The 15,739-nt window shown below is 51.8% G+C and overlaps 1 protein-coding gene across 4 annotated transcripts in view; it reads right to left on the minus strand.

Moving 5' to 3' along the window:
• Positions 1-8,956: 8,956 nt before the first annotated feature.
• The window catches only part of IGSF9B (immunoglobulin superfamily member 9B), a 47,858-nt gene continuing 41,075 nt past the window's right edge, over positions 8,957-15,739 (minus strand). For all 4 annotated transcript variants that reach the window (XM_079930035.1, XM_079930034.1, XM_079930033.1 and 1 more), the window contains one exon: positions 8,957-15,274. In XM_079930035.1, the coding sequence (XP_079786161.1) occupies positions 15,066-15,274 (209 nt within the window). In that variant the 3' untranslated portion in view covers positions 8,957-15,065. The remainder of the gene's footprint in view (positions 15,275-15,739) is intronic.

Here is a 15,739-nt window from a genome sequence, read left to right on the forward strand (position 1 = left end):
TGCAGTGTCTCTAACTGCTCACTTCCCATGCCTCACCTTACTCCAGCCTGGTGTCTATTCCATCATCCCACTGACGCTGCTCTTACCGAGGTTACCAATAACCTCCTCGTCCAGTGATGCCAAATAGGTGTTTTCTGACTAATCATTCATTCTTTCAGTAAGTTTTTAATAAGTCCCTCTTTTGTGATAGGCACTCGGGCCCCAACAGTGAACAGGACAGACAGGGCCTAACCCCCAAGGAGCTTACACACTACTGAGGCAGACACACGATGAGCAAGTGTATCAGAGTGTTAAGGGCACTTAACAGGCGACACTCCTGCTGCCTTCAGATTGGCAACCCAGACAGGACGAACAGGAGCTGTGTGCCTCTCCTTCTCAAGAGGGCCGGTTCCAGGTACACCCTCCCAAGGAGCAGCCTGGTCGGCCCTAGCACCATGCACCAGGCCTCTGCAGCCTGGGGAGGCTCCAGTGCAGAGTGGCTGCCTTGCAAGGAGAGACTGTAAAGGCTCTGGCACATCCTCTCCTCGCTGTGCGGGTTCAGAAAGGGTGTGCTTCCCCTCAGAGCCAAATGAAACAAGGGCTCCAGGACAACCCGTCCCAGCAGGAAAGCGCGTCATCTCGTCATCTCTCTCGTTGGAATGGCCAGTGGCTGAGCCACAGAGCCTGTGACTCAACCTAGGGCCTAAGGGGGGCCCTGAGGGACTGCCCAGCGCCCCTGACCCCTGACTTTTGAGCCTGTATGCCACCCCGCACCCCGCCGTGTTTCTAAAGGAGGGAACCTGGCAAGACCAACTTCCTCAGAAAGGTTAAATGGTTTGCCCGCGTTCATCAGTTACTAAATGGGGAGCCGACATTGTAAATGCAGATGGTTTAGGGGCTGGGGCTGAGGCATCAAGGAGAAGGGCACGGTTTCTCAAGAGCAGAGTGATCCGGAGCTGAGCTCTCAGGGTCCACTGTCCCCGGCTGGTGAAGAAACCAAAGCATCTTGAAATCCTTCCTTGACAACATGTTTGTAGACAAAGGGTCTGAGGCCCCTGACCATAGAGGGAAAGGATTCAGTGGAAATAAGGGAAAGGGCCCCAAAAGGGGAGGCTGGGGACACAAAAGGAGCTTTGGCTGGTTTACAGATCTGACCCGGCCACACCCTGTACCATGCCATCCACAAGGTGACGAAGGGTCCCTTCCTGCACCAGGACCAGCCCGGTCTGTCCCGCAACCTAAAAGCAAAGGGTCTGGATCCCTGAAATCAGCGTTCTTGAGGTTTATAAAGTCCATGAAGCTTCCTTGGCACATGGTCTCTCCCACCTTTTTTTGTCACCGTAATTTACCTGAATTCCCATTAATAGGTGTATTGACATTGCTCAGTAGGGCTCCAGAGTCTCATTCCCCTACATGATCTCACTGGGGGACACAGATATCCTGGGACTGGTTTGTGTTAACTGAAAGTTAGCCTAAAGGAAAAAGTACTGGACCAGGACTCAAGACTGAGGCCTCTTCTTGCTTTCTAGGCAACTTCTTGCTGCCTTAAAGCCTTTGTGGAACAAAGAGGAGTATGGAGGGAGGGAGGGAAGGAGGGAGGGAAGAACGGAGGGATGGTATAGGCAGTGGGGGGGGGAGGAAAGAAGGGACATTGGTTGGTTGGCTCTAATGGGTCTCACTGCCCACTCCTGTCTCTAAAAAAGAGAGACCACCACCTGTTTTACTTAATCCATAAGGTCACCATGGGCACCAAATGAAATACATGTAAAAGAATGTTCTAAAGTGTGGAGCACTGGGTTAGCATGAAGTTAGGGACAATTTAAAAATAGATTAAAGGCCCTTAAGTAACACAGTTTAACACAGAGGAGGGCCTCCTGACCTAAACTATTTATTTCTCCTCACTACTTAATTTTTTTAAAACTTAGCTTTGCCACAGAGCTGACAGATCTAAACAAAAAGGTTCATTTCTGTCCATATTCTCAGCCATCCAGGGGTCTGCCCCGGCTCACAGCCTGGTGCAGAGGAGTTTGAAGCGTTGGCACTTTTGTGTGAAAATGGGAGACTACAAAACACTTTAAGTATCTGCTTTCAAAAATTAAGACCAGAGTATATGAAATACCAAAAAGATTTTCATTAAGGCTCAAAAAGAAAAAGGACCAAGGAAACAGACACTAGGAGAATTGTGACAGTTCATTGAGGCAGAGAAAGCCAGATAGACACTAGGAGGCGCTCTCCCGGCACAGCAGCCCTGGGGCGCACAGCTTTTAGGGCATTTATATGGAGACTTTTTACCACGGCAGGTGTTTTTAAATTTGTAGATGGACCTGTTTTTTTTTTTTTGGCTGGTGGGTTGGCTGTTTTTTTCTTCACTTGGAACCATGAGCATAAATAGAAGTATCATATTTTGGTATTTGCCCTCCACCTAAAGACCAGATGAAACTAAAAATAAGCATAGTAGGAGCTGATAGATTACCAGAGTATTGCCGAGACAGAACATAGGAAGAGAGGCTGTTAAAGAAGAGGAGGGGTGCCGGTGCGGTAGAGGAAGGTGAGCTGATCTCGCAGTTGGTCCCGCAGATCCACCGCAGGGCCGACAGCCTCTCCGAGTCGGAGGAGGCGCTGCACCGCTGACTTGTACGTGAATGTTGCCGCAGGCCCGTTAGAGCTGGGACCCGCTCAGACAGGTGGAGTCAGGCCCCAAGACTGTCTTCATCACACAACTGAAGTGTCAGCTGTCTTCTCCCTGTTCTTAAAGATGTCAGGCATTGTGAAGTCTGCAAGTTAAAAACTCTATGAGTGGTCCGTTCAGCTTTTACTCAGGGGCTGACTTCTGTCCTTGAGGGCCCCCCGCCAGCACTGATTCAAACTGCGCCCACACCTCCTCCTCACTCCACCTGCCCTTCATCCTGCCCTAGTTTCTTCCCAAAGCTAGGATCACCTTATTCTACAACATGTGATTTTCTTACTGCGATAATTGCTTGCTGTCTGTCTCCCTACCACTAGAATGTAGGCCTAGAAAGGTAGGAGCCTTGCCTACTTGTTCATGATGGATCCCGAGTGAATTGTACAGTGACCCACACATGATCTACCCTCAGTGCACGTCTGCTCAGTGAATGAAGAGTATTTCCTTCACCTCCAGCCTCAAATCCTTTCACAATCACGTTGAGCCATGAGTTTAAAATCTGGGGTCGATTAAGGAGACCAAAAGCCAGAGAGGTGAGATTAGATGTCATCAGAAAGTACCTCCTAGGTATAAATAAAAGTTAGAAAACGAACTTTTTTAGCAAATGTTTATTTATATCAAAATACAAAACATTTCTGAAGCAGAGTAATGTTACATGAGAAGCAGTTAAATCCTAAACTTCTTTAATTTTAACTTGCAACACTCCCGGCATTCCTTCACTGGCTACACATCTTGTCTCCCATTGTGCCCTTTCTTTTCCCTTTGCTTGTTTGCCCATGTCTGTGTTTGCTTGTTTTGCTCTTTAACTCACTATATGAACATGCAGTGTTACTGGCGATGCATTGGTTAGTATCCAGCAAGCCTGGAAATGCCAGCGAGGGGAGCCTGGCACAGTGACCTGAGCCGAGGCTAGCCACAGGTCCTCTCCTGAGTCTGGGGTGTCACTCAGCTTTCAACTGGCAAGAGCCTAAGGCCAAAGGTCACTGTCTGTGGTAGGCAGGGCAGGCTTTATTGCTTAGGCCACAGAGCAGGCGTGGCCAAGGGGCACCTCTGGCCGGGTCTTCTTTGTGGATTGGGAAGAAGGGGTTGGGCAGCCTGAAGGGGTGGCAGCTGGAACAGGCCCAGGACCAGGACGGGAGGCCAGGGGACCCTGCAGGAGGAACCCCTTCTCCAAGAAAGCAAGCTGGAGCTGGGAAGGAGAAAGGTTCCTGCCCGTCCTGTGATTTGGTGGTTGGAGGTGCCTGCCTCTTGGACGGGCCCGTTATAAATGCTTAGACTTTGGAGATTTTGAAGAAAAAGCACCTGGTTGAGAGTGTAGCTATTTCCATAAACCTCCATTCCCCGACAGAGAGGAAAGGGAAGGAGACAGGAAATGGGGGAGGACACCCTACCCCTCTCATTACAACCAGCCCACTCCCAGAGCCAGCCTGGGTCTCCCCTTCAGGCCCCCGGTTGGTGCATTCACTTTGGCATTGTGCACCTGTAGCACACCTACACACATATGCACACACACACCCCAGCCCCCCCACATGCACACACATACACACACACACACACAAATGCCTGGTGTCTTTCCAGAGTCTACTCAGGAAGCAGAATGGTGTCCCATCTTCACCATCATCCTCCGCTCCAAGGGGTCTCCTTGGCCCCCAGGTCCCCAAGACCTGGCCCCAGGCTTGGCACACACTGGCATTCCCAGGCTTTGAGAAGAGGGTGACAGAACAGGGCACTCACCAGAGACAGGTTGTACAGAGTGTAGAATATGTTCATATAAGGCTTTGGTACAGCACCGATTAAATGTTCTTATCGTTTGATTTCTAAGTTGTCTCTTAGAAGAAAAAAAAAGCTTACTGAAAAAATAGTGTTTTTATTTACTTTTGAGTTACATACCTGAAGTTCAAAAAGTAAGCCTCTAGTTGCCATTCAGATTCACACTCAAAGGTGTTCTGTGTGCATCTGTACAATTTGTTGGTTTGTCTTTAATGGTTAACCAAAGTCAGCCAACCAATACCATGAAGTCAGCTGCCCATGATAACTGACTTTTTCCACTGCATACATACAGAAAAGAGAGAGAGAGTGAGAACACAAAAGCCACCCCTACGTCTCCCACCCCAAACCCCTAGGGGAAAAATCAAATAGAGGACAAAATACAGCAAGATTTAAGGAACCAGTTGGACGAAGGAGGTTCAGCCCAGCTGGCCTCTTCAAGAACAGCACCATAAAGCACCCTAGCGCAGTTACGTTGTAGTACTCAACATTCAAGAAATGGAAATGAGGTTTGAAGGATCTTCACGAGAAGACCTGGCATGGATGGGGGCAACCCCCAAAGAAAGCTGAAGAAGGAAAAAGCGTTTGCTATGAGAGCAGGAACTCCCATGACCAAACCGAGAGTCATACCCAGATTCCTCAGAAAAGAAAATGCAAGAGGTCCCGGGCAGACAGAGGCGCAGGGCTGTTGGGGTGTGGTGAGGTGGCCGCGGGACCCCTCCCCGCCCCGCTCCGTGTCTACAAGCCACTGGGTGAAATGAGGAAAAGAAATCCACACACGTTTCCAGGTGCGCAATGTAAGTATCATACCCAGGGTGATAGAGTCTCTCCTGGTGAAAGAGAAAAAGCTGGAGACGAGAGGAACCGGGCATCACTGACATGAAGCCGATAGAGTCCCTTCGGATCAGCGGCTGTGAAAAGGAGGAGCAACTGGTGAGCGCACACCCACCTGCGCCCTTACCTCTGGCCCCGCAGATGACGGTTCGGAAATGAAATCTGAACGAGGCATTAAGACCTCTGGAGACTGATGTATACGACTTGGCAAGGGGGGCTTTAAACTGCTATTCTTCCCTAAACCAGCCATTCCGTCTAAAGTCCCAGCAATCAAGACCCCTGCACACAGCGACCCCTCCCAGGCCCTGGGCATGGCGGCACAGAAGAGACCCCTACGTGCCAACACCGGGGCCAGACCCTCAGGGACAGGGAATGTGCCATGTGGGTTCTCCTGTTCTCCCACCTTCTGCCTTGACGTTGCCCAAAGTGGGTCAGCATGAATACCTACAGCAAAGAGGAGCGGAAGGGCCAGAGGGCAATGGGCAAACCCCGCTTCCCCAAGCTACTACTCGATGACCGAGGAGAAAGGATACGGCCCACGCTGATCCCTGGGTGAGCAACGCCCAGTGCATCTGTCTACTCCAAACCCTGTTCCATAGAGCGGACAGAGGTAGCAAAACTAAAACAACTCTGTAGATGCCCCCACCACCTACCAACAGGGAGAAGCACCAACATTCAGTATCCCTTCCACCACATGGGGACCGAGGAGTACGGCACGAGCACGTGGGCCGGCGCGCGGCTCCAGCCCCCAAAGACCTAACCAGAGCACCCATCCCACCCGCCTGTCTTAGCAACTGAGAGGTTCAAAGACAGAAAACTTTGCTTACTCCACATATAATCAAATCTCAATCCGTTTTGCCCCACTTGCCTTTGTGAAAGGCTGGTTCTTCAGAGAAACTGGAGATCTCGGCTGGGCTATCTATCCTTTCCCCGCCAATGTCTACCGTTTCGCCATCTTTCTGAGACTCAGGGCCAGGATCACAGACCAGGTAGAGATACATCACATCCCTTCCAAGCTCTGAAATCTCAAGGTAGGGCTATGTCCCTTGTCTTCACTTTTCTTCCCATAAATGAAGACTCCAATTGGAGGTAGAGGGATGGGATGGGAATGCACAGGTCAGTGACTCCTTGATGCTAAGGACCACATCTAGGCTTTCATATGGAAAGAAGCAAGAGTTTGAGAGTAACCCGAGACCCAGTGGGGTACTAACCCTCTGAGGGGCCTGTGATGCCGAGGTGATTTGTTTCGCTGGTTGCATGGTACCAGAAGTGGGACAGGGTCTGTGGAGAGAGAGGATCGCTCTAAGAGCTAAAAAAAAAAAAAAAAACAGTAATGGAAAGCCCTCTTGGTGTGGAGTTTTTGGCAGGTTGGAAAAGGGTGCAAGCTGGGAAGGGACATAGAATGTGCTGCTTTTCCTCTTGTTCAACCTCCCTGAAAAATCTTACAAGAAACATCTGGCCATATCCTCCTTTGGCCTCCTGAGAAGACTGCAGGAAAGATTAGTTACCTGCCAAGGATGGACACACAGCCAGTGGGACCCAGTATTGGAGCTCCCCTGGTATTGCATGGACAGAGCCCATTTTCCTTCAGTATCCTTGGGAAATGAGAATGTCTTGAGCAGGAATGCAAGGGACTAAGGACAGTGCCTGAGTGAATGCCAGGGCCCCTTAAGTCTACAGTATGGTGGGAGAAGGGTCAGGAGTCAAACTCAAGCTCCACCCCTACCTACTCTTCCCATTAATATCCCAAATGTAAAAAAAATGCCCTTCCCATGGCTGAGGTATCTGAATTCCTCTAATGACCAGATTCCACAAGACAAAAGCCCTTGGCTAGCATGACACTCTAGTTGGGGAGGAGGGGTTAGTATTGCATTTTTTTAGTTGACCAGCAGGGTGTGGGCAGAGAGACTGCCTCCACAGGTCTCTCCTGGCTGTCTGCACCATTTGGCCCTGCACCAGCTTCAAACACATCACTCTGAGCTCTTGGCAAGTCGACAAAAAAGCTAGCACCCAGAGACGACTGCTGAGGCTGCAGGGTACGTGGTCCTTGCAGCATATTTGAGGTCTTGAGTTCTCAGCGAGGTATTCTTCAGGGCACACAAAGTTTCTTGCTCAAGTGCCACTGAGTGCCTACTCCCCAGAATCTCCAGTTCTGGGTCAGACTCTACTGATACACTGTTCAGTTCCGGAAGTCCCAGGCCAGGTGCCAGAAGGAGGGTCCAGCGGCCCCATCCTCCCCATTATGCCCCAGGTTCTCCTCTCACTTCTCCTCCTCCACTCAGTGTCCCAGGATTGGACCATTCTGTTTCCAATGCCACCTATTTTCCAATTAAAATAATACCTGGAAAAAGCGTCTATGATGTATTTATACCAGACACTACACCCACACTGGTTCCAAGAACCTGCAGCAAGAATGACCAGGGTGTTCTTCTCCAAGACCAAGCCCATGCCAAAGGCCTCACAGAACTCTCCTGAGATGCCTGCAGGGGTGCTTGCGTCAAAGTGCTGCAAACACCTGCAGGGGTGCTGCGTCAAAGTGCTGCAAACCAGGATAGGTACTGCTGTCAGCCCCCAGGTAACCTCGATGAGGGTACCACCCCCAGCAATATAGAGACGGACTCAGAGTCTTCCCCTCTCCACACTCACTATATTATGCACCTGTGCCAAAGCTTTCAAGCCGCAGTGTCTCCTCCCAGTAACAAGAGACGCTGTGGATCCTGGCTCTCCAGGACTATCAGATCCAGTAGCTTCCCACAACCCTCGGCTCACTTGTCCTCTCTGCGGGAGCACTGTTTGTTTTTTTATTTTTTTAACTTTTACATACACATTTCCATCAGAAAGACCCAAGCAACTCTGAACAGAGAGAGTCTCAAAAGACGAGGCATGGAGGATGGACGGTGAAGGGGGGGCACCAAGGCATGAGCTAGAATCCCAGGTCACCCCAGGTGGTCCTGCCCACACAACTCTAAGCACAAGTACAAAAATAAAGCCAACTATGACTGCATATAGATATATAGACAAGCTAGATAGACAGACTTTATATAGGCTTTCTGTCCATTTATATATGTGTGCCAAGGGCATGAATCCCCGATCCTCTCGCCCAGCTTTAGTCTCTTGCCCTCCCATTTCCCACTCCCCAGATGTCCCACTACCTGAAGCCTCCCAATCATGACTGTTGCATTCTATCCCTGCACCCGCCCCCCCTTACACAAGCTCCCCTCTCTCCTTGAAATAGAACAAATTATATATATTTATATAATTTTATATACAATCTCCATAAAAAATACACTAGAGGTGGTATATTACTCATTTCACCCTCCTACCAAAGTAGGAGCTGCCTCGCAAAGAAAGAGTCAACCAAAAAGAGGATCTCCTAGGCCTGAGGCTACTCAGGCCAATTAGTGTGTCCCTACAAATCTCTTCTACATATATACACACTCAAATACATAGCACAAACACACCACACATACACACCACACCACAAACATACCATACACACCACACAACACACCACATACTACATGCATAGGTACACACACATACACCCCACCCCACACACACCCCACACCCCACACACACACACACACACACACACACACACCATGCAAACGTCACATACCACATGCATGCGTGCGGGGACTCTCTCTCTCTCTCTCTCTCTCTCTCTCTCTCTCTCTCTCTCTCTCTCTCACTCACTTCCTGAGCCCAGGAAAGGAACATGGACAAGACAGCTGGCTGGGGCTAGAGACCAGGGAGATAGCCTGGTGACTGCAGAGAGACAGGTGAGACAATCCCACCTCTCTGCCCCAGCCTGGACACTGTCTGTTCACAACAGACCCCTCTTGGTTCGCAGTAGGCAATAGAAATATTCGTTGAGACTGACTGACAATTTCCCTTCCAAAGACTGCAAGATGGCCGTCAGGAGGTCTACTCCCCACACCAGAAACAAGGTCTCTTAGATGCCATAAGCCAAAAAGGACCAAAAAGCCCCTAAGCCCTCATCAACCAATAGGAGGAAAGTCGGCATTTGCCCCTTCCTTCTACGTATGTTGCATATCATCAAAAGCATGCTGGCAGTGTTTGTAAGGCTGAAAATGCAAATCCCCCCTCCCCAGCCCAAACCTTCTCCCCTCTCAGATTCCCTTCCCCACCCAACCACTTCCCCATCATAAACCATGCACAAGGTCAGGATCCCTGGAGCCGTGAAGTGGGATAGGAAGGAAAAGGAAGTAACTGGTGTGTATATGGGGCGGAAGGGAGAGGGTGGCCTGGGTCCTACAATAAAGACGGGGAATCCAGTGCCAGGGAGGGGAGGGATTGGTAGAGCATATTTCTTCAAGCTCCAAAAGAAGAGGCCCAGCAGCCATTCATGTCACCATCAAGTGGGATGGGAAGGACAGATGGCAAAGGACCAGGGACAGGAACTGAGGACTTGTACCACTTCTCCCTAACCCCCCAGTCCAGCTCTCCCAGCCAGTGATCTGAAGCTAATGACTGTTTCATCAGCCTTCTTCGGAAACCCTAACTACCACTGCTGACCCACCACGGAGGAGACTGTCCAAGTGATTTTATTAATGGCTGCTGTTCTACCCCAGTATTTAGCAGTCAAGATGCACCAGCTCTTCTAGAACGTATGGGCAGCCAGCAGTGATGTTTGCACTTATGCCTCACTTTTCCTCATCCTACACAGAAACCCTTGGGGTGTGGGAATGTCTTTGGATAAGAGTCAACCTATTGATTTATTCTTCTAGCTTAAAATGGGTCATAGAAACACTTCTACCCGCTCAGTAACCCAACAAACAAAATATTATACTTGCTCATGAAAAACTTATTTGAAAGCACAGACAGGGGGCCCAGAAATAAAGCACTGGACCAGTGTGGATTCACTGCCAGTCAGAGGGGGTGGTAATGGACACCCCTAACCAAACATCGAGTTGCTAAAGCGCTGAAGTCCAATCTGGGCATTGATCCTTGGTTTATCAACTTTTTAAATTCTGCCTCTTGATGTGAAAGGAGGCAGGTTTGGAGACATCAAAGAGGACAGAGGAATGGCTGGTCTGATTTCAGGGTGAACCCTTTCACCCTCCTACGTCCACCAGACTGGTAGCTTTCATCTCACAAAAGAAGAGAGGTGAGGACGAAAGCGGTAGGAACACAGCCACTGTGTAGCTCTGTGATCTGCTGCAGTCTTGCCCCCTCAGGAGGAAAGGTGTAACCCAGCCTCAGTCCCTCCTCTCCACCCCCAGCGACAGTCTCAGGACCAGTTTCAGATCATGGAAGAGGCCAGCTGCCCTTCTCCTTATGAGAACAGATGCAAATCCCTAAGAACAGTTCTTCCTTCTCCACTAACACAGAGCTGCTGGTAGCACAGGGACCTCAAGAGAAGTCTCCCAGCTTTGGGCCTGAGGAGTCCCCACAAACTGACATCACAGAGAATACATCCATGCTTGGTTTGGGCACTCAGCGTCGTAGGCTGACTCTAGAGGGAGCAAGGACGTCCAGCCAAGAAGCAAGACCCCTTCGGGATCCAAGACTCACCCCCAGGCTTCTTTCAATGACTGCATCGCCCCCCGCAAAGGTCTTCACTGCCTCCACCCCACCCCAGGGCAGCCTCTCCTCTTTCTCTTCCTGGGGCCACACCCAACCTGTACACGGCACCCTGAATAGTAACTAAGTTACCAGAGAGAAAGGTAAGCTTGATGTCCCTGGCTTTGGTCTTACTGTCACATCCATCCCCGCCTCCCACTCCGGGGCCGACCTGGCTGTCTACTCCCCTTCTGGCCTTACAGACACGCGGCAGAAAGCCGACCTCCTCTCCACACTCCAGCTTTCTAACGCCCTTCCCAAAACACTCCTGGGTCCTCTCCTCAAGGCAACAATGCAGACCCACGGGACTCCAAGCCTCCAGCCTCCCTTTATTTTGAAGATAGAAAGGTAGAACTGAGCCATGGATGCCCGCTTCCCAGAGGGGCTGGGGGACGAACTCAGGGGAGCCCCCAGGAACTCTACCTTCCTGCTGTTCCCCAACAATCCCTGTGATGCCCCCGCCGAAAGCTCTGTCACACGCAAGCAAAGCAAGCCTCGGGTTAACTATGAGCTTTTCTTTCCCTATGTTTCTCTACATAGTAATAAAATGTACTTTATGTACAGTTCCTTCCCCCAGCCCACCCCAATCCACCAAAAGGCTTTTTCTAACAAAATTGGAAGAAACAGCTCCAGCTATGCACACCTTGGCCCCGAATTCTAATCCTGGCGAGTGCAAAGTCGCCCTGATGCTCTGTGAAGTCTGTTTCCTCCCTGAAGCTATCTTGTCAACCTTTAAAAAAAAAAACAAACCCTAGTCAGGAAATTTCACCTGTTAATCCTACCAGGTTTCCTCTGCATGAAAAGGGCAAAGGAAAACAGGTGAAATCAGTTTAACCCCAAATATTTTAGATCTCAAATCAAAAATAAAGACAGTATTGAAAAATATTAATAATGACTCCAGTCCACCCCTGCTTGAGACACCCCCCTGCACACGACCATGGGACATGGGCTCCTCCTCAAAGGGGGCGCAGACCCTGCCCGCCCTGTGGGATGAAGCATCCTTCCCCTGGAGAAAGCGGAGTCTCAGAAGGCCTCTCAGACCCGTGTCTCTGAGGAAAGCTGAGGGAGACAGGCTGGGAGCTCACAGACAAAGTTGACCAGCGCGTGCTGGGCGGGGCCCACACTCAACCCCAGCTGGTCAGCCAGCGAATCAAGAAACAGGAAACCCACTTTCCTTATTAAACAGCTTATGGCATCACTTTACCCTTTCCCCGGGCTCCGAGTCACCTAACCTGAAACAGCTGCAGTCTCCAGGCAAGACGCAGGACGAAGGGGCAGGTTACTTCTATGCAAGGCTACCAGATCATCCAAGGGGCAGTTTGGAAGACACCTGATCTCCCATGGACTGGAGCGTGAAAGTCAGAGGAAGCTTCAGAGTCGTCACTGCAGTTGTTCAAGGGCAGAGCGCAAAGGACATCTGGTCCTTAGAAACGGCTGCACCCCACCATGCAGACATTCACGAGCACACCCTCTCGCACATGCTCACACTCAGCACTTCAGTGTGTGCCTGTGACATCCCTGTCTCCATCTCGTGGACAGAGGGAACTGTATTCTGCCAGTTTCCATCGCAATCCTTACAGGAAGTACTGAACCAGCTCCCCAAGGTGCAGGAAGGCTGCCAGTCTCCATGCACACTGTCACAAGAAGGAAGCCCTCTTGGGAGGAGAAATGAGTCCGAAGCTGTTGAGAGATAGGTCGGCCTTATGTCCTTCCCCAGCTTTGGGGACACCCAGCCCAGCTGCCACCCAGTGGCCAGCAAAAAGCACAGCTCCAACCATTTGGTCTTATCTGCTGAGGTACAGGGCACAGCCAGAGAAAGGAAGGAAGGAAGAAGTCAGCACCTTTGTCACCACTGGGGATGGCTCATGGGCGGGGCCCTGTATGCCACCGTAAAGCAGCAGAGCCTTCCCCCATCTCCTCTTCTGTTGTAACCTCGGGGCCTACAGTCCCAGCACGGGGCTCAGAAAGGGTGGCCTAGTTCACCCTGAAGACACACAGCCCTGACGTCCCACGTACAGTCCAGCAGGATCTGCTCTGCTCGAGAAACAGCCACCATGAGAGTGCGCACAAAGGCCACAACCGACCCCAGGGCCCAGAGGAGGTGCCCATGTGTCCCCTGTCGGGCACGGTGGCAGAGGTAGTGCTGCCTCAGGAAGGAAGCAGAGTCGCTACTTCGCTGGAGCTGCCGCCCGGAGGGTGGCTTGGACTTGGTGCCCAGCGAAGTGCACTGGCCAGATGGCGCAGGTTCCACCCGGGGGCTGGGCAGTGGACACGGCGAGGCTACAAGTGCTGCCCCTCCCACTCCTTTCTCCACGATGTGTCGCGTTTGGAAAGAAACTGTGGTTTTTGTGACTTCTGAGGCAGAGCCTCAAGGGTGGAATTGGTCCCCACTCGCTGGGCAAGAGAAGGAAGCACGGGGCGGGTCTGCGTGGCAGCAGATTCACCCCTAGGATGGAAGCTCCCCGGGATGTGCAGCTGCCTGCTCTCGGGCCGCCTCGCCTGGGTCACCGGGCTGAGAGCCACAGAAGTCTCCAGTGCTTTGACTGGGCCAACATCCAAGCAGGCATCTGGGGACAAGGGATGTCCCCAAACCCACCAAGACAGCAGCACCAAGAAGGAAGTACTTGGCAGAACCTGATAGCCCCCTCGATTCTCGGGTGGCCGGAAGAGCAGGCTCCTGCACGAGAGGAGGAGAAGGACGCCAGACGCACCCCAGCCACACTGAGGCCTTCTGCCCCGTCGAGGGCAGCGCCGTTACCTTACTGGAAGAGAGAGATACATCTGTAGTCACTGTAAGACGACCTCGCAGAAGCTTCTGGGTGCTAAGAGTCTGAGTTAGGACAAGAATTCGGCAGGGAAAGGATGGAGCCTGGCTCCTGCCTCCCACCCCTTCCAGCTTCACTCCCAGGCCTCAGCCAGTTCTATATAAACAGACCTGGGGGAATAGGGGCCTGAGCACCCCCAGAACCCAGAATCTGAGGCCCCCCAGCTTTATCTGATCCCATCCTGTGGGAGCTCAGGTCTGCGGCGGGCTGCACGTGGGAAGCATGGAGAGGAGCGCGGGCGGGCTCCCCACACGTGGCAATTAATCAATCTGGGGAATTAGCTCCCACAAAAGGAAAGGAGGAATCCAATCAGGGCTTTGGAACAGCGCTCCAGAGGGTGCGGAGCCAGGCTGGGATATAAATAGAGCCACGGCGCCTGGTGCTCGGCACAGATGGCTCCAGAGTGGGAGGCCCTCGGCCACAGGGCTCCAAGCCCGGCTGGACCAACGGGCTGACGATGAGCTTGAGTCTGAGCACAGGGCCACCTCCCGGCCCCGCTGCTAAGCAGCTTCTACTTCTGAGCCAAACCATGAAACGAAGAGAGATGCCTGTCTGGCCGTTCACCAGCCACCCTTCTTCACCCAGAACCAAGAAATAAAGGCTATGTTTAGTTCTGTGGTAACTCACTGCTGAACCCCCCAAAGCAGGCAGCAGGAACCATGGCAAGCCCCTACTTCCACTCTGAATGGGAGAAGGTCAAGACAAACGGGGAATTCAGCTGAGAAGGCATGAATCCCACTTCAGAAGGACTCACTCCCGAGATAGAGACACCAGGGCCCCCACGAGCCCCTCACAAAGCCCACATGCCAGCTGCCCTCTCCCTCCTCCTTCCACTGACCACAGAAGTAAACAGCATTTGCTTCCACGTACATATATATACATAAAGAAACCCACAAACTACACACATACGCATTTGCATCTATATCTATATATATGTAGAGTCTGGAAGATGGCAGGAAGTCCAGCCCTCTTTCAGGACTTGAGAAACTGAACAGAAGCAGACAGCAGTGAGAGCCATTGCTTCCTCTTTTGCACTCCAGAGATATTTGAGGAGGTGGGAAAAATCCATCCAGTGAAGAGGGGAAGGCGGGGGAGGAGGCATAGCTCTCCCTGTCCCCAGTTCACTTCCCGAGCTCTACACACAGCCACGGCGGCCAGTCTGCCCTCAGCCCTCTCTGCTGGACACGAGGCCAGCAGGCCAGGATGCAGAGGAGACACCCGCTCAGGCCAAAGGGAGAACAAGCAGAACCAGGGTCTGAGCAGCCCTGGAAACTAACGACCAGGCCACCCCTCCACTGGCAGGAGAGGACGAAGCCCTGCACACCCATCACCCGTGCCCACCCTTGCCCCTCGGCCAGCATCCTCGCCCAGGGGACGCTTAAGTTGTGGCATCACAGCAAAGTGGCGTGGCCAGGATCATCGTGCTCCACGCTGCTGAGAATTGCCGTCTGGTCTTCCGGAAGCTGGCGGTGGCACAAGTCTGAGAGTCGGGCAAAGGGGTCGGGCCGGGAATGTCTCTTCTTCCTCCGGAGGCAGACAGCTTCGTCGGGCCACAGGACCTGAGAGTTTGGAAGGTTCTGAGCCTGGGAGGCAGAACCATCTGAGGAGGAGCAGGTGCACACACACAGGAAAAGAGAAGACAGTGGTGAAAGGGAGAAGGCAGCCTCACACACCCAGCCGTCCTCTGCAGGGCACAGTGCCCGGCCTCTAGGGTTACACGCCGGAATCACCCAAGTGCAGAGTGTGCAGCAGAGGAACCACGAAGGGCCAGTGCCCGGGGCCACCCCAAGTGCTGTCCTAGTGAGAGCCAGGAAGCAGAACAGCAGCTGTGGCTGTACTTCCTGCAGATTCACAGATCTAGTCAAGCAACATCTCTTTTTCATCTTGTATTTAATATTGAATATATTCAATACCTTTTATCTAATATTTCTTCTATTTATCGATATTAAAGAAATATTCATACGTCTCTTTTAGTGCCTCCTGGGTACCAGGCATCATTCTAGGTACTGCGGTTGGGACTCAGCACACTTTTCCCCCCCACCGCCTCCCCCAGGCAGCGATGGAC

Source organism: Stenella coeruleoalba (genome assembly GCF_951394435.1).
Source record: "Stenella coeruleoalba genome assembly, chromosome: 8".
In the NCBI taxonomy this organism is placed as follows: domain Eukaryota; kingdom Metazoa; phylum Chordata; class Mammalia; order Artiodactyla; family Delphinidae; genus Stenella; species Stenella coeruleoalba.